This window comes from Diabrotica undecimpunctata, chromosome 6 (assembly GCF_040954645.1).
Source record: "Diabrotica undecimpunctata isolate CICGRU chromosome 6, icDiaUnde3, whole genome shotgun sequence".
In the NCBI taxonomy this organism is placed as follows: domain Eukaryota; kingdom Metazoa; phylum Arthropoda; class Insecta; order Coleoptera; family Chrysomelidae; genus Diabrotica; species Diabrotica undecimpunctata.
This window is the reverse complement of record NC_092808.1, coordinates 114,514,589-114,540,778: the sequence shown is the minus strand read 5'-3', so window position 1 is coordinate 114,540,778 and position 26,190 is coordinate 114,514,589. Positions and strand designations below refer to the sequence as shown.

Sequence of the window (26,190 nt, the reverse complement as noted above, 5' to 3'; positions counted from 1 at the left end):
TTAAATATCTTTATACTACCCTTCGTATACCGGTGTTTAATTCAAAACTTTTCAGTCAGTCAGCGACTTGTGCAATCTGGATTATGCAGAAGAAAACCTACTACCAAGACATTCTCTGTCCCTTCTCTGATATAAAATTAAAACATTAAATAAACTCTTAAATTTTTATTGAAGAATTCGTAGTATATAAACAATGATTCTTAAATATTTAAGTATATAATTTTATTTAAAGTGTAACTTTGTTATCAAACAAAGATTATTCATCTATAATACAACAACCGTTAAATGTTAAAATTTTCAAATATAAAAACTGCAATAACCAAACAATATTATACCTAAGTAATACTAAGAAAAATGTGTTACATTAAAATATTTTTCTAAGGTCTTGATTATAGATCGCTTCTGCAAAACGTATCGTAGTTTGTAAAATAATAAGAATGATACAGATATATTTAATTTCAGAAATTGTACAAAAAGGTGCTTGATGATTAAATATACTGTCAGGGCAATTAAGAGTTAATAAAACATAAAAATAATAAATTTTTGGGAAAACTGAAGTAACAGCGGCTGGAACTGGTTTTAAGATGTTTTAGTGACGTAATCATACAAAATAGCCGACAAGCTCAATTTTGTAAAGTTATTTTAAATGGAATTATATTGCAAGTAGCACCTTCTTTGAAGGTATCACTCAATACGTTTGTAAAACTCTGTAAAAAAAGGATGAAGTATCCCTAGTGATACAGTAGTGTGCAACTGTTATTGAAAACGGTCGAATAGGACAGTTATGAGTACCTATGAAAAAGAAAAAGCAGCAAAACCACAATATTTAAAAATTTGCACATGGAATGTGAAAACTATGGCAAGGAGTGGAAAAATAGAAAATGCCATTCAGGAAATGGAAAGAATGACCATTGACATAATGGGAATAAGCGAGATGAGATGGCCCGGAACAGGAAGCATTGACAAAAAAGATCACAGAATATTCTACTCAGGGTCACTAGATGGAAAACTAGAGCATGGAGTTGGTGTGATAATAACGAGAAAAATTAGTAGATGTATTTTAAATTTTGTCCGTGTTCAACAGAGTAATACTACTGCAAATAAGAGCCAATCCAGTGAATGTAAGCATAATACAAATATACGATCCCACTGCAGATAAAGACGACGAGGAAGTAGAGACTCTCTACCAAAGCATAGAGGATATATTAGAACGAATACCTAAACACGAAGTCAGCATCATAATGGGGGATTTCAATGCAAAACTTGGGGCCGAACGGAAAACGTCTCTAATCGGACCTTTTGGGTTAGGACAAAGAAACGAAAGAGGTGACAGACTAGAAATATTCGCAGAAGATAACAAGCTAGTGGTTCTAAACACATTTTATAAACTACCACCGAGGAGATTGTATACATGGAAGGCACCAGCAGATAAACCCCATAACGTAATTAGAAACCAGATAGATTATATATTGGTAAATAGAAGATTCAGAAACAGTTTTAAATCTGTCAAAACATATCCAGGAGCGGACATTGAATCTGACCACATACCTTTAGTGGGAGTCATGGATGTGAGACTGAAGACAATAAAGAAAAAGTCTAGACCTAACTACGACATGACAGCCCTGCAACATCCGGAAGTTAAAAAGCAAGTGGGGAAATATATTAACAACCAAGTTAAACAACTAAAAGAAGAAAATAACATCCAACGAGAAATCAATCAATTCTAAGAAATAATTAAGAAAACTAAACAAGATCTGCTAAAACCAAACAAAGAAGAAATCTTGGATGACTCCAGAAATCCTTCACTTAATGGAACGCAGAAGGTTAATTAAAGGAAATAAAGATGAATATAAAAAAATGCAGGCTTACATCAGAAGAAAAATAAGAGAAGCTAAAGAAAAAGAAGCTGTAGAGAAATGTAAAGAAATAGAAAGACTAAAAGCCAAGCATGACAATTTTAATGTACACAAAAAGGTAAAAGAAATAACGGGTACTTTTAAAAAGCAAACACAAATGAAACTCATAGACACCAATGGAAAATTAATCATTGACACCCAAGAGATGAAAGACAAATGGAGAATATATTTGGAGACACTTTTTCAAGATCAAAGAACGGATTATAGGCATTTATTTTCAGAGAGGATGACGGGCCCGGACATACTTAAATCCGAGGTAGAAGAAGCAATAAAACGGATGAAAAGCAGGAAAGCTGTAGGGCCTGATAATATCGAAGCTGAATTTTTAAAACTCTTGGAGGAAGAAGGAATAAATTGGATCACGGCTGTCTTCAATAAAATATACAATACAGGAATCATCCCTGATAAATGGCTAGAATCAGAATTCATAGCGATACCTAAAAAACATGGGGCTAAAAAAAGCGAAGAATATCGAACAATCAGCCTAATGAGCGACATGTTGAAACTGTTTCTTAGAGTCATCCATGGAAGAATTTATAAGAAGTGCGAGGAACAAATATCGGACAGACAGTTCGGCTTCATTAACGCAGTGGGTACCAGAGAGGCACTTTTCGGAGTACAGGTACTGATTCAAAGATGCAGGGACGTTAACTGCGACGTATACGCGTGCTTGATCGACTATGAAAAGGCATTTGACAGAGTTCAACATCAAAAGATGATAAACATTTTAAAAGAAGCAGACCTGGATGACAAAGACCTCAGAATAATTTCAGAACTATACTGGAATCAGACCGCATACATGAAAATTAACGGAGAAGAAACAGATCACATAAAAATACTACGTGGAGTTAGACAGGGATGTATCCTATCGCCGTTGATATTTAATATGTACTCAGAGAAAATTTTTAACGAGGCTCTTTACGGAATAGACGAAGGCATCCTTCTAAATGGTGAAAGAGTAAACAATGTTATATATGCCGACGACACCATGGTGATAGCAGATAGTTTAGAGGGACTTCAGAGGCTAATGGACAAAATAAACGAGTACAGTCAACAGTACGGACTAAACATTAATACCCACAAAACAAAACAAATGATTATCAGCAAGGAGAATATAAATGGGGCTCATCTATAAATTAATGGGACGCAGATAGAGCGAGTAAAACAGTATTGCTACCTGGGAACTATTATAAACGAACAGTGGAGCAATGTACAGGAAATAAAGTGCCGCATATGAAAGGCAAGAACGGTCTTTAACAAAATGAGCGCCATCTTCAAAAGTCACAACATATCCCTAGATACAAAAATGAGACATTTGAGATGCTATGTTTTCTGTGTTGTTTTACGGGGCGGAGGCATGGACGCTCACAGACACCACTATTAAAAAACTTGAAGCATTTGAGATGTGGCTTTATAGAAGAATGCTGAGAATATCATGGACAGCAAGGATCACGAACAAGGAAGTTCTAGAAAAAATGAAGAAGGAACCAGAGATTGTGTTTACCATCAAACGCATAAAATTGCAATATCTGGGACACCTTATGAAAAATCAGCACCGTTACTCCCTGCTGCAGTCTATATTGCAAGGTAAAGTCAAAGGTAAGCGCGAACCCGGTAGAAGGAGAATATCATGGCTGCGGAATTTAAGAACATGGTTTAAGAAAACCTCAACGGAGCTGTTTCGAGCCGCAGCGAGCAAGGTCATGATTGCCAATATGATTTCCAACATCCGAAACAGATAGGAACCAGAAGAAGAAGAAGAAATATAATAGTGATTACATTAAAGAGATTAATTTGAACATTGAGATCTCCTGCGAAGAGTTGAGTAGGAAAGCATGAAAGTTGGTCTTACAATTAATAGGGACAATTCGAAAATAATGGTGATAGACAGATTCAACACTATTTAGCTGAGTAACCACTGGCAGGAATTTCAGATAATAGATAGCTTCAACTATCTCGAATCTAGTATAACTAACGATAGCAACTGCGAAGCAGAAGTTCGGAAACGCATTGGTATAACAAAAAATGCAATTAGTCGCCTAACGACTCGAGGAAAAAATCAAGATGAGATTAGTGCAGTTGTATTCTCAATATTTCTATACGGGACAGAAACTTTTCACGCACAAGAATGCCAAAAAAATCGTACCTTTGAGATGTGGTGTTGGAGAAAAATGCTGCGCATATCTCGGACTGCTCATCTGACAAACGTTTCCATTATTAACCAACTTGATATTAAAAAAAGGTTGTCACCAATCAGATGGTCCCACCAAATTCAGAATGTCACTCATTCTGCCAAACTCTTGAAGTAACTGAAGATAGAAACCAATGGAGAAAATTTGTTATGAGTATTTGAGGAAATCACGATCCAAGTAATGGGGAAGATAAGAGAAAAAGAGAGTGAATTAAAAATATATTCACACCTGGTCACCTTGTATGCATGTATAAAATAAGTAGCTTGGTTAACATCAGGATATTACACATAATTTACCGTTAAGGTTAGCACTGGCCTTGTTACAACTCTTGCATAGAACAAGAAACAAAAATACTGGTAGCCTATCTTAGCTTACTAACTGGGACTCCTAAGTTATACTGCGTTATTAAATGAAGACGATTATTGATTTAAATGTAACAATCTTCTCTTTTGGGTATTGGTTAACTAAGTATATGTCTTACTTATTGAACTAAACACTTTTGAAACCGATGTAGACTATGACATAATACTTATTCATTAAATATATCTTTTCTTTAAATTCTGAAATGCAAATATAGAAACATTTTATCAAAAGATCCAGACTCCATTTTTTGTATACGAACCACATACAGATCATTGTAAGTGATATGTATAAGGGCTAGTAAAACATTTGTCCTCGCAAAATAAATACTTATTATAATTCCAGATTGTCTCAATAAAAGACTCAGTTTCAAATACACTAGGCGAAACAATGTGAACAATATCCTGGGCAAACTGGCTATTTGATTCAGTTGTAAGTTTGTACTTTTCTGTAATACTGTTAAAAATACTTTGTATACTTTTGAACACACTAGATTTTGGTTGATATAAATATACAACACCTCTCCCCATATAAACTTTATCGTAAAAAAATATTAATAAATATAGTAATCCTGCAAGAAAATGCGTTACAAAGGGAATATTAATTAGTATTAAATTCTTATCGACACCTATAACGGAAGATATTTTGAGAAACAATTCTTTTTGGAATTTTGAGAATATAGTAACATCAAATTCTTTAACGTTTATAACAATGTTATTTTTTTGCAGCACCTTCAAAACATATTGATAAAAATCGGACGTATTTTTATTATTTGCACACATCGTTTGAATTTTTCTGAGATTGTCGTTGTCAGTAAATTTGGAATTATATACAGTTTGAATTTCTTTACCAATAATGATATCCAAACTATTGTAAATTTTTCTATTACGTATAACGTTTGGTAAATTTGTATTAAAAAAGTGCCTTGAGTTCTTAGTTGAATGGACTCTCCATAATTCAGAAACACATATATTTGGTACTATTTTGGAACTTTCTGGTATGGGTTTGATCTCATGTCTAGCCAAATAAACTTGAGCTACAAATGACTTGGTAATAAAAATATTATCTTGAATCCTGCGATCAAAATGATAAATATTATCCAATATAGTATCTGCTTGTTTTTTCATAAAAAAATCTGAACATTTATATATTTCAGCTAAAAAACTATCCGGTAGATGAGTTAGCAAGAACATAGAGTTTGAATTAAATATGTCAATATCTTCATAAGCACCCCATAAGCCTCTCCACAAATGATCAATAATGCTAAATCCCTTATATTTGGTACAAATAACGTATACTTCAGAGTTTCCACTTTTTGATGTACAAGGTTTAAATAGTGCTACTTTATCAAACGAACAATTTAAAAGAAATAATAAGTTGAGCGTACTTTCCTCAAACATGGTAAAAATTTTCAAAACGTAAGTTCCTCCTGAAAAACAAAGAAAAGCATTAAGTAACAAGAAAATTACTAGGCAATTTATATTAAAATTTATAATATTTAATTATTTAATATTTAAAATATGGAGCATAAAAATTGTTTGCTTTATAATTTGTACATCTTTGATGACAGATACACATATTATAAAACAGGTAAACAAATCTTAGACCATTAAATTAAATCGGGAGCTTCCAAAACATAGACGTATATATTAACATAGATCGAGCATACCGGCCACTCGTATTGATGACAAGATCTCTTGCGTTTGTTCGATCTGTTTCTCTCTTGCGCATTGAAACTTCTTACTCTCTCTCTCTCTCTCTCTCTCTCTCTCTCTCTCTCTCTCTACATACTGCTCGGTCTATGTTAATATATACGTTTATGTTGCACAAGGGTATTTTGATCGTTAGGCCATATGATAAAAGTTGCATCTACGAAGCCATACGTTCAATTTAAGTAGATGTAATTCCAGAGCTGAGGATTCTATGGTTTTCATGAATATATCAGCAATTATAGGGGAAAAAATGGAAGTCCATTGAGATTCCAAGTACTTGTCTGAAGAAATTGCTTTGAAATAAAAATATATCGCCCATGAGCGGCAATAGTGGCACAACTCAAAAAATATTCATTTTGGACTAAGAACCGGTGTAGATATAAAAATATACATTCTTTTTATTCTTTTCAAAATGGGAAATTCAACGAAAAAAAGCTGGACCAACTAGAAGAATATGGAAGGAAAAGAGGGAAAACCGTAGAGAATATGAAGGAATTAGTAAATAATAGAAGAGAGTGTAAGAACCTAAGGGAATGGTTTGAATGCAGTAGTGCAGAACTTTTTAGAGCGGCAGTCAACAGAGTCCGCATAGCCATGATGATTTCCAACCTTCGATAGAAGATGGAACTTAAAGAAGAAGAAGAAGAGAGCGGAAAAAATGGATATATGATAAACAGAAATCACATTCCGACATCTAAAGGGTAAGGGGAGCTAGAGAAGTAATAGTGTACATAGTATGGACATAATATTTTATGATAGTGATATACACAATAAATACCACTAAATCAAAATTGTCCCAGGGATATAAAATGGTCTAATTGACCCCATCTAATTATTTATTTACTAAAATTTAATATATGAGATTTGAATAAGTACCTGTTTGTAAAACCCTCAATGCTGTTATAGTTTCACAAAAGTGCAATCTTTCGACATGACGTTCTTGTTCTCCAGGATCACTCATACAGTCCACACTTCCATCTGCAGTAATTAGGGATACCTAGAAAGTGCATAAATATCAGGTTAAAATACAGACTTAAAATACAGATTTAAAGATATTTAGAAACTCCTTAAAACCATTAAAAGAGCAAATTCTACATTCATTTTATATCGATCCGATATAAATTACCTAGTTCAATGACGATGTTTAGTGAATACAGCAAACAGAGCCGCAAGCCTAAACGAAACAATATGGAGAAATAAAAATATCGGAAGAGAAACGAAAGGCAGAATTTACAAAACAGTCATCAGACCAATAATGACATACGCAGCAGAAACAAGACCTGACACAGAGATGACAAAAAGGATGTTAGAAACAGCAGAGATGAAAAATTGATGTTAAGACACTATAGGACAGAGCTAGAAGTACAGATATACGACGTATATGCAAGGTGGAGAACATCAAGAACTGGGTAAGAAATAGAAGAGTAGAATGGAACGATCATATAAGCCGAATGACAACAAATAGAGTCGTAAAGACGGCAAGAGACGGTTCCCCAATAGGAAGACGATCAGTAGGAAGACCACGAAAACGATGGAACAACTTACTGGAGGCGCATTGAAAAACAGACAGAGTCATGTCTATATAAAAAGAAGAAGAAGGACGATATTTCACATTGGTTTCTTTTTACTGACAAACCATTGTAGAATACAGTCTGTCCCAAACCCTTCTTTCAGTGCGCCACTAATTTTGACGTCATATAGGATTTTAAGAATGTCGAGAATTATTGCATAAAATCCACAAGGAAAATAATTCCTGCAGCTGGCTGTATACCACGTATAACAAAAAGAGGTTAGTCTTTGTATGTGGGTATATTTTATTTTATAAAAACCCTTAAAAGGGCAACATTAAAAACACGAACGTTTTCGGAACAACTGTTCCATCATCAGGTTAAAATACCTAAAATAAGTATAAACCATTTAATTACAGCAAACGTGGTTTAAAATTTTGACTAAGGTTAAAAAAGCAAAATGGTTATACTTACAGGTTACCATGCCTGAGCCACCAAAATATTTGGGTAAAAACCCTTTAAAATGTAATGTGTTACCGAAGATTGTACATGATGTTGATAATATTATATGATGTTTAATATTTTAATTAAATTTTACTTCAGGTAACATACACCCATGCTTAAGTGAGTTCCAGTGTCCGGAAAGTAAACCTCTTCAAACGGACTTCAGCTGGTAACTGATTGATAAGATACCCATGAACGGTATCAAAAACAAAATGTCAATGTACCATGAAACAATATTAGTTAAACATAGTATTACTACAGCCAAAAGATTAAAAAACTTTGATGATGTTAAAATGATAACAGCAATCCAGGTGTTGGGATTTAAAAATTTTTCTATAATTATTTAATATTGGATATAAAAGATGTAAATTACTGGTGTTGTTGAAAGTCATGTTTAGTCTGATAATACTACCTGGAATGACAGTTATCATTTTATCAGTTGACATTGTGAAAGTACTGTCACGATCGAGACAATCTGCGTCAAATTATATTTATGCGCATCATTGATTGGATATTTATATAGCGTATTCTAAACTCCAACCAATTATACATCCCTAAGTAGAATTAGCTTTACGATAAATAATTTTCTAAGTTCTATGTATAATAATCACAGACTCACGTTTTTTTCTGTCACTTCTAGCTTAATGTGTTAGAGAGAAGTCGATCAACTATGACGCGCTGAAAGAAGGGTTTGGGATGAACTATACTTACAAAATCTCATAACAACGCTGACTCATCTGCTTAGTCACGTCAATCTACGAACGAAACGATGAAGTTCGACATTAATGACAACATCTATCCAATTGTCTGCAGTGCGTTCTCACAATAAAACAGAGTGGCTACCTATTGCATTGTGACATTTTTTAAAATCTTTAAATTTTTATTTTACGCCATTTGTAAGAAAAAGTGTGGGAGTGTGGCACTTTGAATGAGCGCCAATGTAACAAAATAGGCGTAATGTAGCAAAAAGTGTAAACTATGCACCTTTACTACCAATTATCTTTCATAATAAGCTGAAGGATTCTGTATCGGTCTCCTCTAAGAACATGCCCTACGTATTAAATGTTTCTTATTTTAATAGTTTTAAATAATTCACGAACGGCATTTGGTATATTTAACACAGTTTCGTTGGTTTGCATCACTGTTCAGGGTATTCGAATCAGCCTACACATCAAATCTAACATTTGATCACTCTTTAACGTGGTTTATTTCAATTTCAGACACGTTGTTTCAATTCTGCACTTGATCTCTTTACTTGACTCCATCGATGTATTACACTAAGAATGGAGCCTGTTGATATTTTTAAATGTAGTTGACAGACGACGGTTCTGACGTCATATTACTAGCTACAATGTCCGACGTGAATTTGACAGGTGATTCATTATTTCCCGATATTTTAATGTTACATGTAAGCAGGTAACATTATGTGTTCAAGTTAATAATTTAATGTATTATTTTTGGCAAATTAAAAAATTCGTTAAATTTTTAATACCTACGAGCAACTACGTACCTGTAAAATATAAATGTTTTATAATGTTATAAAAATAATAATTTTTTAATTTTACAATGTTACACGCCATTATATATTTTATTCAAATGTAAATAACAACGAAAATAAATAATTATTGTAAATATATATGTACTAAAAGATTTTTTTTCGTACACCACTGACATTCCGGAAACAAAATCGACCATTGTTACTAGCTACTTTGGACGCAAGTATTTATTCATAGGTTGCATCCATATAATATTATATCGATGCTTGCTTATACTTGGTATGTAACCTAGCATCTCAGATATTCAAAGTGAGTTACTCTCTCAATGTTTTGTTGATTAATTTCTAGGGAAGCATTGTCGAGAGGTTGGCGACTGAAAGCCTAGAAAGACTAGAAACATTCATTTTTAGACCCATACCTCTTCCTGTCATGTTTCTTCTTCTTTAAGTGCCGTTTCCCGATCGGAGGTTGGATATCATCATCACTATCTTTACTCTATCTACTGCTGCTCTGAAGAGTTCTATAGAACTGCATTTAAACCAGTCCCTTAAATTCTTCAACCATGACACTCTCCTTCTTCCTATACTCCTTCATCCTCTTATCTTTCCCTGTATTATCAGCCTTAGCAGTTCATATCGCTGTCCCCTCATTACGTGTCCCAGATATTGTAACTTTCTTATTTTTATTGTGTTTATTATTTCGCATTCTTTGCCCATTTCTCGCAATACTTCCGTGTTAGTTTTCTTCTGTGTCCATGCTATTCTAAGCATCCTCCTGTAACACCACATTTCAAAGGACTGTAATTTATTTGTGTTCTTGCTTCAATGTCCAGTTTTCCATATTGCAGTATCGAAAACACGTAGCATCTCAGTACTCTTACTCTCAGTTCTAATCTAAGGTCTTTGTTGCAGAGCATTGTTTTCATTTTTACAAACGTATTTCTTGCTATTTCTATCCTTGCTCTTATTTCGGTTGTTTGATCATTATTGTCTGAAATCCAGGTTCCTAGGTATTTGTATTTATCAAACCTTTCTATCGGTACATTTCCCAAATGTATGTTTGTTGGTATATTTGTTTTCTTTGATATTATCATGTATTTGGTCTTTTTTATATTTATTTTTAGTCCATATTTTTCACAGAAACTGTTTGTTGTGTTTAACAGTAATAACACGGTGTCATCTGCATATCTTATGTTGTTAATAGATCTTCCGTTAATTATTATTCCTTAACTTTGAGATAGTAATGCTTCTTTAAAAATGGCTTCACTATATACATTAAATAGTAATGGGGACATAATACATCCCTGCCTAACTCCTCTCCTGATTTCAATTTCTGGACTGGGTTCGTTATCTATTACGATTTGTGCTTTTTGATTCCAGTAGAGGTTTGTTATTATTCGTAAGTCCCTATGGTCTATGTTTTTTGTCTTTAGAATTTGGACTAATTTTTCATGTTTAACTTTGTCAAAATCAACGTAACAAACATGCACATCAACATTCATATCCATGCATCTTTGAGCTAACACATGAAAAGCAAATAATGCTTCTCTGGTTCCTAGTCCGTTTCTGAACCCAAACTGACTATCATCTATTCCTTCTTCCAGTTTTTTATTTATACGACCATGTATTATTTTCAGGAATAATTTGAGAATGTGACTTATTAGTGATATTGTTCTGTATTCACTGTCATGTTTACGCAAGCCAATAACTCTTGAATGCCTTGGAGGCTATCGCATAAAACAGCAGTGTCGTCAGCGTGTCGACAATATTGAGAATCAATTCACCATTAACTTTTATTCCAAAGTCTTTATCTTGCAAAGCCTGAAACCTATGAACAATAATTTTGAATCCTTCTTCCAAATTAGCTGCTTATGTGACTTTAGACAATTTAACACAAATAAATGTGCATAAAATGAAATCTAGAAATAACAGTTTTCTTTTGAAAATAATGTTTGCATTATGTATAATATAACTTACTTTTGTATGTTGGACGTAGTTAACTAAATATTCATGGTTATAAGTTTTAGTTATATCTCCTGAAAAATCAGCACCAAATATCCAGTTCTTTAATGTATGTCTAATAAACCGATCATCAGGTATCATTTCATTCAATTCGTTACCTTCATAATTTGGGTTTAGTGTATTGGCTTTCCAGGCCCACTAAAAAATTAAAATATAAAACTTTAGATTCAAAATATTTTTCGTCTAAAATAAACAGTACCAAATATAAAAAAATTATAGTTACTTATGATATATGTATATGGATACTGCATATGTTAAAAATTAAAAGCTGCTTGGCGTTATAACGACGCCAAACACCTTCCTCACGATTCCGCAAATTATTTAAAATTACAAAATAAGTACAAGTGCTTCTTCTTCTATTGGCGCTATAACCCTTTGTGGGTTTTGGCCTGCTTAACGACGTTTTTCCATTCTGCCTGCCCATACTTTCCTTCGCCACTGCCTGATGTTCAAATCTAACGATATCTGCGCTCTGTATTAATTCATCCAGCTCATAGTTCATGTTTGTTCTCCACGAATCATCGTTACAATGAGTTGATCCAAATATCTTTATTAATAGAAAAGACAGTTAAGATTTGATTTCACGTATAGTGCTTCTACAATTCGCTTATCCCTATTTCGTCATTTTTAGGACCCATCAGAACGCCTCAGTAGGAAGCCTTCAGGGCTTCCGTTATTTTTAAGCAATAAAAGCATAGACGTTGCAGAGTATGTCATAATCATACAATATATACGTGCCACAAGTGCAAAGTTCATTTGCACACCAATTGTTTTTCGAAATACCATTCTTGGGTGATTTAACCAGTGAAATTTTGTGAAATTACATTCGTATTTCTTAAGGGTTACCTTAACCCATAAAATATGAGTTAAAGCTACTTTGTAGCAATTTAAATTTGCCTACGACGTTGGGTGTCACTGATAACAATATATAATTGCTTATAGGGGGATTGAAAGGGGGAACTGAACAATTACTGGGCTGGAGATAGGGTAAGCAAATAAATATTAAAACGTTTGCGAACGGCTACTCGTGTGTTGGTTGGAGAGCTCGGTCGTGGATAAGGGTTTCTTTATTTGAGGGACTGGAAAGGCTAACTACAGAAAAAAAAAAAAAGAAATCAAAAAAATACTTACAGAGATTTCCTGGGCAACAATACACAAAAAGATTCCTAAACTATTTAAAATGGTCGCAGTTTAAAACAAATCCTCTTACTGGTTAGAAAGAAAGGCTTTTCTTTCTTAAAACATTTTAAGGGTGAAAATATTTTTAAAAGAAATAATTTTAACATTCTTTTTCTTCTTAGCCTTCTGTCGTCCATGTTTGGACATAAGCCTCTCCCAACTTCTTCCATCGGTCTCTATCCTGAGCAACATATTTCCAATTTGTTCCAGCTATTCTTTTAATGTCATCAACCCATCTCATCTGTGGTCTTCCTCTTGGTCGTTTATTTTCGTAAGGTCTCCAATGTTGTATTGTAGTATTCCAACGTTGGTCTTTTTGTCTAGCAGTGTGGCCCGCGAAGCTCCATTTAAGTTTGGCAATTTTTGTTGTTATGTCCTCGACTTTTGTTTTGGATCTTATCCAGTCGTTCCTCTTTTTATCTGACAGTCGTATACCTAACATTGCTCTTTCCGTTGTGGCTAGTTTATTCATGTTTGCCTTGGTTAGCGTCCAGTTTTGACATCCATATGTATACTGTTAATTACTGTTAATATGAATGTTTGTATACTGTTAAATCAGAAGTTGATTGTACCAACAGTTTTTCACTTTTGTACACATTGAAACATACTTGTTTTCTTTCAGTATTTAAACGCATTAGAATCTTGTTTACTTGTACTTTTTTTTCAGGAGTTACATTCACACCGGCACTGGCACTTTTTTACAAAATCAATGTTGTTATCGTACACAATATTTTCAACCACATTGTCTCACGAAAGCCACATCACTATCCAAAATAATTAAATTACAGCAAACTACACTTTACACTATACTAACGAACTGTTAAATCACTATTCAAAATAATTAAATTTCAGCAAACAACACTCTGCACCTAGAATCTACTAAGGAACTGCTTCCCAGCTAAAACGCTTCACACAGGTATCCGTTGTAAACAGAGAAGGGATCAAACGTTGCCGCATTTAAAGTGACATACAATATGTTACAGAGACCATACATTCTACTTTTTTTCATTAGTTCTAGAATTTTATTAAACACCCACTCCTTTTTCGCTACTGTTCTGATGCATATCGATGTCCTGTTATTAGTCAAGTGGATTCTGCATGTTTTCCGCAATTCATATCTAACATAGAGTACTGCATGACGTGAGATTGACGTTTGAGCAGAAGAAGCTATTTGAGACGCTTCCTACTCCATTAACAGTAAAAAAATTTTTCTGTTCTAATGTAAGAAGCAGCTGAATTTTACTTTGTTTTCATTAATTTGTATTACGGTTTTTCTATTAAGTTTGTTAACCATTTGATTGGCGTAAATAATAAAAAAAAATCTACTACAAATAAAAAACTTACATATAAATTTGATTTACAAATACTAATTACTTAAGTATCAATATGTTAATCTCGAAAAATAAGTAAACAAAACTAACTTCCAAACCTGGGTAGTTCAGCGTCAGATAGTGATTTAATGCACAAACAAATGCCCCAGGAGCTTCACATAAATGCAGACTTTCAAGCTTTTTATTACTCACAGCACAAAGTGGAATTACAGGAAAATGTGCCAAGATTTCATAAAATTTACACCATGCCTAAAACAGAAAAATATTTACATTTTAATATTACGTTATAACCATTTCATAACAGCTTAAAATCTTATTTAAAAAATTCTTAGTTGCTGTGAAAGCCTAGTTTCAATATAAATCTTTTACATGAAATTATCAAAAATTTCTTTTATCATCACTGGCTCGACAACCCTTTTTGGGTCTTGGCCTGTTCCAGGATTCTTTTTCTCTATTCTAATCTGTTTCGTGCTGTTTTTCTCCAATGTTTTATTTTTATGGTTGTTCTATGTATCTCAGCTTGAGTCTTCTACTTGTTCTTTTTCCTACTGACACTTGTTTACTTATTTGGTTTGGTATTTTGTCTTCTTCCATTCTTTCCACCTTTCCCATCCAACACCGATGTCCTATTTTAATAAATGTTGCGATATCCGGATCCTGGTGTATTTTGTATAGTTGAAAGTTGTATCTTCGCCAAATTCCATTTTCTATCTCGCCAATGTTGTATTCTCCTATTGTTAGTTTTTGGAGCTGCCTTATTTCTGCGTTTTTATTTGCATGCATATATATTTTTTATTTTAAGCCCATTATTTTGTGTTGCTGGTTCTATTTGATTGAATGCTTCTGTGATTTCTCTTCTTAACCTTGGGGTTATGTCGACATCAACTGTAAACGCTAGACACTATTATCAATAATTATTCTCTTATTATTCTTTCAAGCATGGTGTCGAACAAGATGCATGATAAGACGTCTTCCTGACGTAGTCCCTTTTTCACAACTATTGTTTCCGTTAATTATTTTTGTAGCCGGAGTTTACGTTCTACTTTTAGAGTTTCTTATATCAACACTATCAATTGTGTTGATATTTTAAATTCTTTCATTGCTTGTATTAAGAATTCTCAAAGAGATAATGTGTGTCGATGTATATTACTTGTTTTTTCGAGAATCTGTCGTACAACAAATATCTGGTCTATTGTTAACTTCTGTCTACAGAAGTCACACTTTTATTTCACACAATTGTACTTTATTTTGTACGCTGTATTCAATAGAGTGATTGCACAGCAGTTTCCACATTCTAATTTATTTCCTTTTTATGTAATGGTATAATATTAATGATAATAAGGTGTCAGACACGGATGCATACTGTCTCCGCAATTATTTAATACACTGCTCCAAGAACTTAACGCACCACTTTAAAACTTACGATATAACATGAAGATATTAAATGAAAAAAACGCATTTGAACTAGTATTAGTTTACTTTGTAAAACAAACAGATTTGGTGATGTTGTCGCTAACCATCTTCAATATTCATAAACTTAACACAATCTTAAAACAAACAAAATCGCTAATTCTAAAAATTGAAATTGTTAATTTTTTTTAGACGTCTTTCCACCCTGCTACGAATGACAGCTTGGTATCGAGGATTCATACTCCAAATAAGCGGTCTTAAAGTATTCTCATCCAGTTCATTCCAAATTTGGACAAAACGTTATTCCAAGTCCTGCAGAGTGTTTGGTTGATTAGGAGAATTCCGCTGACGCCTACCAAGCAAGTCGCAAACATTCTCTATAGGACTGAGATCGGCACTATTTGCTGGCCATCCCATGCAGTCGATTCCAACTTACTCTAGATAATTTTGCACTATATTTTCAACATACGGCATAGCATTATCATGCTTTAGAACAAAATTTAGGCACAAAAACATGGAAAGACTTATTATCCAAGGAAATGTAGAAGACCGAATATCGCGAGGAAGTTCCCCAACAAAATGGATCGATTAGTTTACAGGAATATGCAAAAGACCTATGCATGAGTTAAAAGAAATACACGACATCACGATGACCACTACACTCACTCCAGAGGTCAGGATTGAAGAGAGAGATAATAATACCGCTATTCCACTCCACTGGTAATTGCTTATTCAAACATATCTTTGTTATCAGCTTGTATTGTTTTTAATAATGCATCTCCTCGTTTTTTCAGCAGCTCCAATGCTATTTGATCTGACCCAGTGATTTATTGCTCTTTAATTTGTCTACTCCTGTTCTACTCTCCCTTATTGTTGGTGGACTCTTTTCTCTGTTGTCTTCTTGGTCTAATGGTATAACAGGTTTCGCCTCCCTCCTACCTCCTTCAAGCTTTTCCTTAAAATGTTCTGTCCACCTTCTTAATATTTCTTACTGCTCTCTCAATATATTACACATCTTTCAATCATTATTTTCTTCTTTGTTTAAGTTGCATGTCTAGTACTTCTTCAGCTGCTTCTTCTACGATATTTCTGCACTCTTCCCACTCCTCAATTATGTTTTAGACTGTTTTCTAGTTTGATGTTTATATTTTCTTTATATTTTCTAGTTCTGTTCGTATCTTTGAGTCCGTCTAGATTGTATTCTTCATGCTTAGGACCTCTTTCCATTTTTATGTTTGAATATCTGACTGTTACCACACAATTGGTGTCTAAAATAATTTCTTTGCCAATATTTTATTTACACCATACTTCTGAAATACCAATCTAGCTTTCTTAAAAAAAGAGATATATTCTGTAGCAAAAACAAAAAAAAATCCAATGAAATTATGTCTAAATCACTCACTAGTACTGACACCTCCCTTTGGATATACCCCGTTAATCTTAAATAACAACTATTTTAAAAATTTATGCTGCAACTTTTCAGTAAACAGAATATGAGCTTCATAAAAAGGGGAGCAAATTATAGAGGCATATTCTAGCTTACAATGTACATACGAGAAATATAGCAATTTGACAGTTTTTAATAAGATCCTGGCTATTTCTGCCAATAAAGTTACATGATTTAAGTGCCTCAGAAACTTTTAAAGTTATATGCTCAATAAAAGAAAGCTAATAGTCAAAAATTATAACAAGGTCTTTAATTTTATTCAAATGTTCCAATTCACTATTGCCAATATTATAAACAAAGTATATAACATTTTGCTTCTTTAAGTAACTTCCACCTTTACATTCATTTGCATTAAGACTTAAAAAATGTTTATTACATCACTCAGTTCAATCTCTAGAATTTGACAATCATTGATATCATTTATTGATCTGTCAGACTGCATGGCTTTAGCTGAAAATTTGGATTTAAGCTTGTCTTTGATATAAGCATTGTTATAATATGAGTGAAGTGTGCGTTTTGTTTTTAAAGGGTTAAAACTACCCCTAAGTGAAAAAAATAGGCAAACATGTATTTAAGCGTTGTATTCATTAAAATCTGATTGAATTAAGTAAAGTAAAAATATTCAATGATAATTTGTACTTTAATACAAATTTTCATACAATTAGAAACCACCGCTTATGACGTAAATAACGTTAAAAAATCGTTTTTTACGATGTAAAATGCTTAACTTATGGATTAAAATCATTAACAATTTATTTATCGCTTTTGAAATGATCATTTAGATAACTAAAAATTCATTCCTCGCTTGTGAAATGATATTTCTTTAGTTTAAAATCGTCAACCCCTAAAAATCGCCCCTAAAGACGATTACATTGTTAAAAATAGTTTTGTACACATTAAAATAAATATTTGTTCCTTGCTTATAAAATATTTTTTTGGTTGCATCTTTTAAACCTAGAAAATACCCCCTATGCTAATAACAGTACAAAGCACTCAATGTTATTTGTTGGTGCTGAGATATTCATCTACAAAACTATTATGCATACTTAAGATATATGACAGCTCCAAAATACATATATTTTTCATGCTCAAGAATTAGCTCCCTAAAATATCATTGGTTTTTCTTCAATAAGTCAGTTCATTTTCAAGATTTGATATATTTATACATAGCCATTTAAAAGGTAATTTTAAGAGTAATTTTGAAAAATTAAGGTTTTAAGCACTCGAAACAGGGGGTGTTCACACAAAGACATACAATTTAATATGTGATATCTCCATTATTTTTACTGTACATAAAATTTTAAAAATGAGAGTATTATGCAAAAATAATGCATTTTAAATCAGTGAAAATCCTGGATTTAATGAAGAACACTAAAATAAAATTTAATGTAGAAGGAAAATGATTCATTTTGATTCTGGTGGATATAAGGCTAATTATAATGCTCTTTTTTCCTTAAAATAATCAAATAGTCTATCTTTTAAGAGCTATAACTTACTCAGCTTACATGCAAATGACTTTTTGTAGTGCCCATTTTACAAATCTTTTCATGGACTACAAAAAAAAAAAAGAATTCCAGCTCGCCCCATTATTAGTAACATATTTCTCTTCCACTTGAAGAATTCCTAGAAGGTGTAAAATTCTGCCTCAGCTCAACGTTTTTCCAACATAAAAATATCAGCACAATGCCTACCTCAGCACCAATAGTAAACTTAGTAATGGATATATTAGAGCAAATAGTCATCTCATACATACAAGTACAACATACATTTCTACAAACAATATGTTGATGATTGCTTACTCTACATCCCAGATCTTGAAATCTATTATACTCTTTAAATGTACAATAATTTTCATAATAACATTCAATTTACTTATGAACTAGAAAAAAACAACAAAATTACTTTTCTTGATTTAAGTTTAGAGTACAACAACAATAACCGACTGATAACAATTAACTGGTTTACGAAAGATGTTTGGTCTAGAAGATATCTAAATTTTAATACCAACACGTATAAACCATAAAAGAAGTGTTGTATTCAGTTTAACTGACAGAGCAATTAAGCTATCTAGCCCACAATATCATTCCGAAAATCTGAAAAAAGTTAAAGATATCTAAGAAACAAATAATTATTAACCAGAATTTTACAAACATCTAATTAAAAAAAGAAGTTGCATTATCAGAAATCAATCTAATTCCAATACCAATCCAAAACAAACCTAAACCATACCTAGCAATAATAATAGTAAGGTAACTAAATCAAACAAATGCTACATATCCATACCATACATTAATGGATTCTCTGAACAAATGTCAAAAATGTTGGCAAAATATGATATTAATCTTAAACATAAATCTTCAAAAACATTCGGAAAATATTTTTCAAAATTTAATCCCAATGTTAATAAAGATCATCAGTTGGATGTGATTCATAAAATAAATTGTAAAAACTGCAATTTAACATATATTGGGCAAACACATCAATAACTACATAGAAGGGTTGTTGCACACAAACATAGTGTACAAACCAACAAATTAAACACAACAGCCTTAGACAAGGATTCTCTAGAGTCTAGAAAATAGCCATTCTTTTGTTTTTGAAAAAGAGCAAAACTACAACAAAAAATGCATATTGGAGATGATTCACATAAAAAGATCAAAATTCTATCTAAAGACTGACATCAAAGATCTTTCCAATACGTAACATAATTTAATAAGTGCTAAGTGGTGAGAGAATAATACAAATAAATAAAGTTAGAACTATAAAGCTTTAAGAACATGAGTATTTTAAATTTAATAGATTATGCGGAACTAAAAAATATATAGGGTGTACCATTTAAAGAAATATACTTAAGTAATAATAGATGAAGTATATTCTTCCTTTTGTTTTGTAAACTTATCAAGAATCGCTATTTTAGATATGGTTACTTTATTTTTTTGTAGACATTGTGTAGTATAAGTTGTGCATAATTACTTGAGTAAGAAGTTCAGGTTTAATTTTTTCAGCCAATTTTTTCATGACAAAACCAGCTCGGTCTCTATGAGCGGTGTGTTTAGACCATACTTTCAGTTTATACTTTCCTAGACGTCCTTTTATTATATTTAATTCAGTCTTTTTTGATTGTAATTCTGGTATACACCACTTTGGAGATTCAAATACTTGGCGAGGAAGAGACAACTCATCTTGTATTTTGAAAAAATAGATTTTATTAAAGTCTTCTTCATATTCATTCATTGTTATATATTTGTATGTAATATACTAAATAAATAATTTTGTTTTTAAATGTTCTGTACCTAACCTATCATTTTCATATTTGTTTTGTTTTTATTTTTTATTATGTAGACATGTCATAAGTCACATTTACTATTATGCCCGAGTCCAGTGATAATCGATTTAATTTTTCTTTTTTGATAATTCTAATCTATTAATTTTTAAATATCTTATTGCATATGTTTCATTTGTAAATGTTAATTTCAACATTGCCAAACACCAATAAATATTATAAATTATCTGTCATCTCGTCGGCTCAATCCATCCTCTCATCTCTTGTTTTTGTTTCATGGTATCGGATTTTAAAGGCGAAGCATTTTAATTTTAAACTGAAAAATACATTGGTTAACATTCAACCAAATTCAACATCCGATGAAAGGCATTATACGTTAATCAATAATTGAAGTAGTATTAATGATATAAGTTTGGAGCCTTTTATGCATGTAGTATCATAGTTTTGTTTGTTAAGTTAGTGGAACTACCTTAAGTATAAGCAAAGAATTATTTGGTATAAGTGTGGTAAACTGGCTCTTTCGAGGCTAGACTCGGAACATATTGTTAATATTTTAGTTTTCTCGAAATTTAATAATTATGGAAGTTAAAATTGATGTTAAGAAGGAGTTTGATGAATATGATCCAAGATACGTCGCCAGTCAGCTAACCACAGAATTAGATCTCACAGAATTGAAGGATGAATCAGACAAATATTCAGTCGAGACAGGAAATAAAAGTAAGTCCAAATAAATGTATAATCTTCACAATTCGAATTCATCTAATACAGCAAGTTAAATAAAATCTTAAATCAGCACTTTCTTAGACATGTATCTAATATTGACCAATGTAGTTCCTTATATATCTACTTCATGGTTTACATTCACATCTAAAACTAAAATGGTGCTATTATCCTATTACAATGGGTGACACTTTCGAGCATTGCTGGAAGGGGATCTACTAACAACATAGAACTGGAGTACCAAAATGAGGAATTTGTGGAACCCCCACTTTTGGTGGCAGAAGTGAAAATATCAATAAACAAACTAAAAAATCAAAAATCTCCAGGTGGAGATGGCATCCCAGCAGAATTTTTAAACTCCGTGTAGAGCAGATCACCAAGGTGATGCTAAAAATAGCTTCTAAAATTTGGTCTGAGGAGCAAATGCCCGACAAATGGAGCATAGGCGTAATATGTCTGCTACAAATAAATACACTATACAAGATATTGTCAAACATCTTGTATAAGAAATTGAAGCATTTCTCTGAAAATATCAGGCAGGTTCAGGCGTGGACATTCAACCCTAGATCCCAGATCTTCACACTGACAAATTCTCCAAAAAGTACAAGAGTTTAATATATATACACGGTGCGCCAATCCTCTGGCTTTCTTTGATTACAGCTAAACTCATCTAATACAGCAAGCTGCTTTTATTTATTCTCCAACTTTTAACCGAGAATCCTCCACTATCACAGTGAACTATGTTTAGTATATATATATATATATATATATATATATATATATATATATATATATATATATATATACATATATATTGAAATGATATGGATATAGGAGAAAGAAAAATAGTGTTTAAAAAATTAATTTATAAGTTATATACTATAAAATATATTTATGTGAGGGCATTTTTAAGAAATTAGCATATAATAAGTATAATAAGTTTGTTTTTAATAATTATAATATTGTAAATATATTTAAGTGAGCCATGTGCATTCTTCTTCTTCTTCTTCTGGTTCCTATCCGTTTCGGATGTTGGAAATCATATTGGCAATCATGACCTTGCTCGCTGCGGCTCGAAACAGCTCCGTTGAGGTTTTCTTAAACCATGTTCTTAAGTTCCGCAGCCATGATATTCTCCTTCTACCGGGTCCTCGCTTACCTTTGACTTTACCTTGCAATATAGACTGCAGCAGGGAGTAACGGTGCTGATTTCTCATAACGTGTCCCAGATATTGCAATTTTATGTGTTTGATCGTAAACACAATCTCTGGTTCCTTCTTCATTTTTTCTAGAACTTCCTTGTTCGTGATCCTTGCTGTCCATGATATTCTCAGCATTCTTCTATAAAGCCACATCTCAAATGCTTCAAGTTTTTTAATAGTGGTGTCTGTAAGCGTCCATGCCTCCGCCCCGTACAACAACACAGAGAAAACATAGCATCTCAAATGTCTCATTTTTGTATCTAGGGATATGTTGTGACTTTTGAAGATGGCGCTCATTTTGTTAAAGACCGTTCTTGCCTTTCCTATGCGGCACTTTATTTCCTGTACATTGCTCCACTGTTCGTTTATAATAGTTCCCAGGTAGCAATACTGTTTTACTCGCTCTATCTGCGTCCCATTAATGTATAGATGAGCCCCATTTATATTCTCCTTGCTGACAATCATTTGTTTGGTTTTGTGGGTATTAATGTTTAGTCCGTACTGTTGACTGTACTCGTTTATTCTGTCCATTAGCCTCTGAAGTCCCTCTAAACTATCTGCTATCACCATGGTGTCGTCGGCATATCTAACATTGTTTACTCTTTCACCATTTAGAAGGCTGCCTTCGTCTATTCCGTAAAGAGCCTCGTGCATAGGCAACCAAAAATACTCTGAAAATGACATTCAAGTGATGGTTGCGAATATAAAGTGGGGTTATTTGTTATTTAAAATGTTTAGTTTACATATAGTTACGGATTTGAAGTAGTGTAGTTTATTAATTTAGGTTGTTTAAATTACATATAAGTTTATATTCTGATCTGAAAAGCCTAAATATCAATAAAATTCTCGATAGAAAAGTAAAGAATTCTCTAGAATACAGAATTTAACCTTTGTTTACGGTAGAACTTTCTCGAATATGGTTATGTCTGTGGATCGAAGATATACTTTTTCGAGAACATTCATATATAGAACAATTCGAATGATTTCTTGCCAGATGATTCTGGAACATGGAAAAAGATATAAATACTCAGTGATTTGGATTCAAATGGAGCCAGCCAGTCAGTCAGTAAGACAGAAGACAGTTACTATGAAGTCAGTATAAAGTCAGTCAGAATTAGGAAGAAAGTATAAAGTATGCAATAATCAGTGATTTAGTATTAAAATTTGATAGTATTGGAAAGTATATTAGAAGAATATTATTGAAGATGAAAAATTATGTTATATATAAATGGTGATTGGATCATGGAAGAAAGTATTAATTGAAAATTAAATTTATATAATATATTTGGTGATTGGATATTGGTGTATTAAAAAGAAGAATAAATATAAATGCTATTAAGAAGAAAAATATTTTAAATTGGTGGAAGCTGATAATTAGAAAAAGTAATTTCACAAAAACAAGGTAACCGAGCTGAGAACGAAGACATTGAGTGGTGATTAAAATCTATATAGTGGAGAACAGTTTCATTTAGGCATTCATTGACAGAAAGGTACAAAATTTTGTTAATATAATTTAGTTAGTGTCATAACAATTTCAATTTTAAAGATAGTTTGTTTAAAATTTATATTGTCTATATAATTAAATTAGTTTCATAAGAATTACAATTTAAAGATAGTTTATTTTAAATTTACATTGGCTATGTTAAATATATATGTGTGTTTCATAATAGATATAATAAAGATAATTTAAAAAAGTGCTTACAAACTAATTCTTTGAGAACCGCGATAAAAACCCTATATATATATATATATATATATATATATATATATATTATTAAAAAACACTCATTGCTCATTAAAACATCATTCACAAATAAAACATCATCACAATATATATATATATATATATATATATATATATATATATATATATATATATATATATATATATATATATATATATATATATATATATATATATATATATATATCGAGAAAAGGAGTACGACCGTCAATCCAAAATAAACTAAGGTACACTCGAAGAGTGGTGGGTTTTTCGGTCAAAGTGGAGAAATAAAAGACAAATTTTACCAATGACACCCTTTACCGCAGAAGCCAAGCATTAAACAGACAGGTGAGGGCACGATTACTTAATTTCCATATTTCTAAGGTTCACACCGATATTAAATTTATTATTTCTCAAATCAATAATGTCACTTCTTTTCTTGATAATCACCTTCCTGACAATTTGTTGGACACTTTTGAGTCATCTTTACATAGGAAATTTAATTTTGTATATCATAAATCCATGGCACACCTTCGTAAGAAGCTTAATAACTTAGACACTCCCCAGTTTAAAAAAATTCCATTTAATCCCAAGTGGATTAAAAATCTATCTAGTACTGAGGTTCCTCAGGACATTCTTAAATTGTTATCCTTGGGCCCCAAATTTGGCTTACAGCCAACTTTCAGAGATTATTCTGTTAGTAGAATTTTAGCAGATGTGGAAAATATTTTGTCACATGCTGACAATTCTGACCTTTTATCTCTTAGGTCTTCTTCCAATAATATTCTGTTGAACTATTCTAATCGCCCTAGACAACCCATATCGGAGTTAGATAAGATTTACAGGGAGACGGTATCGTTTTTAAAAACTCACCCTAATCTTCTCGTTCTTACTAGTGACAAAGGGAATGCTACTGTCCTCATGGATAGAGATCAATATCTTAATCTTAGTCAATCATTGTTAGATGATGATAGATGCTATCAACCTCTCTCTACCAACCCTTGCTCTAAATTTACAAATAAAATAAATAAATTCATTACACACTTAAAAAATATTAAGATCATAGATCAACCACTTGCAAAATTTTTACATAATTATGATGGATATGCTCCCAGATTTTATTGTCTACCTAAAATACATAAGCCCACATTGAGCATGAGGCCAATTGTTTCCTCCATTAATTCACCAAATACTAATATTGCAAAATTTTTAACTGACATCTTATCTAAATCTTATAATTATAATAACAACTTTAATATTGTTGATTCTTTTCATTTTAGTGAATTTATTAATAATTTTGAACTTCCACAAGGCTACATTTTAGTGAGTTTTGATGTGGTATCTCTTTTCACTAATTTACCTCTTTCGAGCGTTATTACCTCCTTAAGAAATCACTGGAACTCCATCCAACCAAACTGTCCTGTATCCTGGGATGTATTTGCAGAACTTTTACAATTAATATTTGACACTAATTTTTTGGTCTTCAATGACAAATATTACCTTCAAATTTTTGGGACACCTATGGGTTCCTCAATCTCTCCCATCCTGGTTAATTATGTACTGGATGATTTAGTATCTGACCGTCTGGGTCTTTTAGATTTCCAAATCCCTTTTATTAAACGGTATGTTGATGACTTATTACTAGCCTTACCTCCAGACAAGATTCAGGCCACCTTGTCTTTATTCAATGAGTTTGATCCTCATTTACAGTTCACTGTTGAACTTGAGGACTCTAACACAAATAGTATTCCCTTCTTAGACATGCGTGTCATTAGAATGGGAGATAACACCCTTACTACAAGTTGGTACAGGAAACCAATGGCCTCTAATAGGTTTCTCAACTACCACTCTTGTCATCCCTTTAAATATAAATTAAACCTTATTAAAGCTTTAAGCTGCAGGCTAAATAGACTGATACATCCGATTAATCGAAGGGAATCCTTGCAATTACTTAAAAATATTCTAATTGAGAATTCCTATCCATCCTCCCTTATTAATAAATACCTTTTCGCTCAAAGCTATGGTTCTTCTTTAAATGATATACCCAATGGTGACCAACTTAGAATAATATCAAATAATTCAATTAATAACACTGTTCTGCCTAATACTGTACTTGGGAATCCAACTACCCATTACTCCTCTTTACCTTATTTTCCTCAAGTTACTGAGAAACTCGTTAAACT

General features: G+C 32.3%; 2 protein-coding genes across 3 annotated transcripts in view; one reads left to right on the top strand and one right to left on the bottom strand.

The window, feature by feature from the left end:
• Window positions 1-1,402: 1,402 nt before the first annotated feature.
• On the bottom strand, window positions 1,403-20,445 carry LOC140443758 (cap-specific mRNA (nucleoside-2'-O-)-methyltransferase 2-like). The gene is made up of 5 exons (XM_072535179.1): window positions 20,050-20,445; window positions 14,310-14,468; window positions 11,665-11,847; window positions 7,057-7,177; window positions 1,403-5,897 (listed from the first exon to the last, which is right to left on the bottom strand). The coding sequence occupies exons 1-5, from the start codon at window positions 20,308-20,310 to the stop codon at window positions 4,741-4,743; spliced, it is 1,881 nt and encodes a 626-aa protein (XP_072391280.1). The 5' UTR covers window positions 20,311-20,445; the 3' UTR covers window positions 1,403-4,740.
• A 21-nt stretch (window positions 20,446-20,466) lies between these two features.
• Window positions 20,467-26,190, top strand: part of LOC140443757 (uncharacterized) — a 63,749-nt gene continuing 58,025 nt past the window's right edge. For both annotated transcript variants that reach the window (XM_072535176.1, XM_072535174.1), the window contains exon 1: window positions 20,467-21,076. In XM_072535176.1, the coding sequence (XP_072391277.1) occupies window positions 20,938-21,076 (139 nt within the window). In that variant the 5' untranslated portion in view covers window positions 20,467-20,937. The remainder of the gene's footprint in view (window positions 21,077-26,190) is intronic.

Bases quoted from the DNA above. Each gene is read 5' to 3' on its own strand.
- LOC140443758 (XM_072535179.1), bottom strand. From the start codon at position 20,310: ATGAATGAATATGAAGAAGACTTTAATAAAATCTATTTTTTCAAAATA. The intron at 11,848-14,309 runs GTTAGTTTTGTT...TTAATTTTTTAG, and splicing joins TGAACTACCCAGGTTTGGAA to TGGGCCTGGAAAGCCAATAC. The intron at 5,898-7,056 runs GTACTTATTCAA...TTTGTTTTTCAG, and splicing joins ATTGAGGGTTTTACAAACAG to GAGGAACTTACGTTTTGAAA.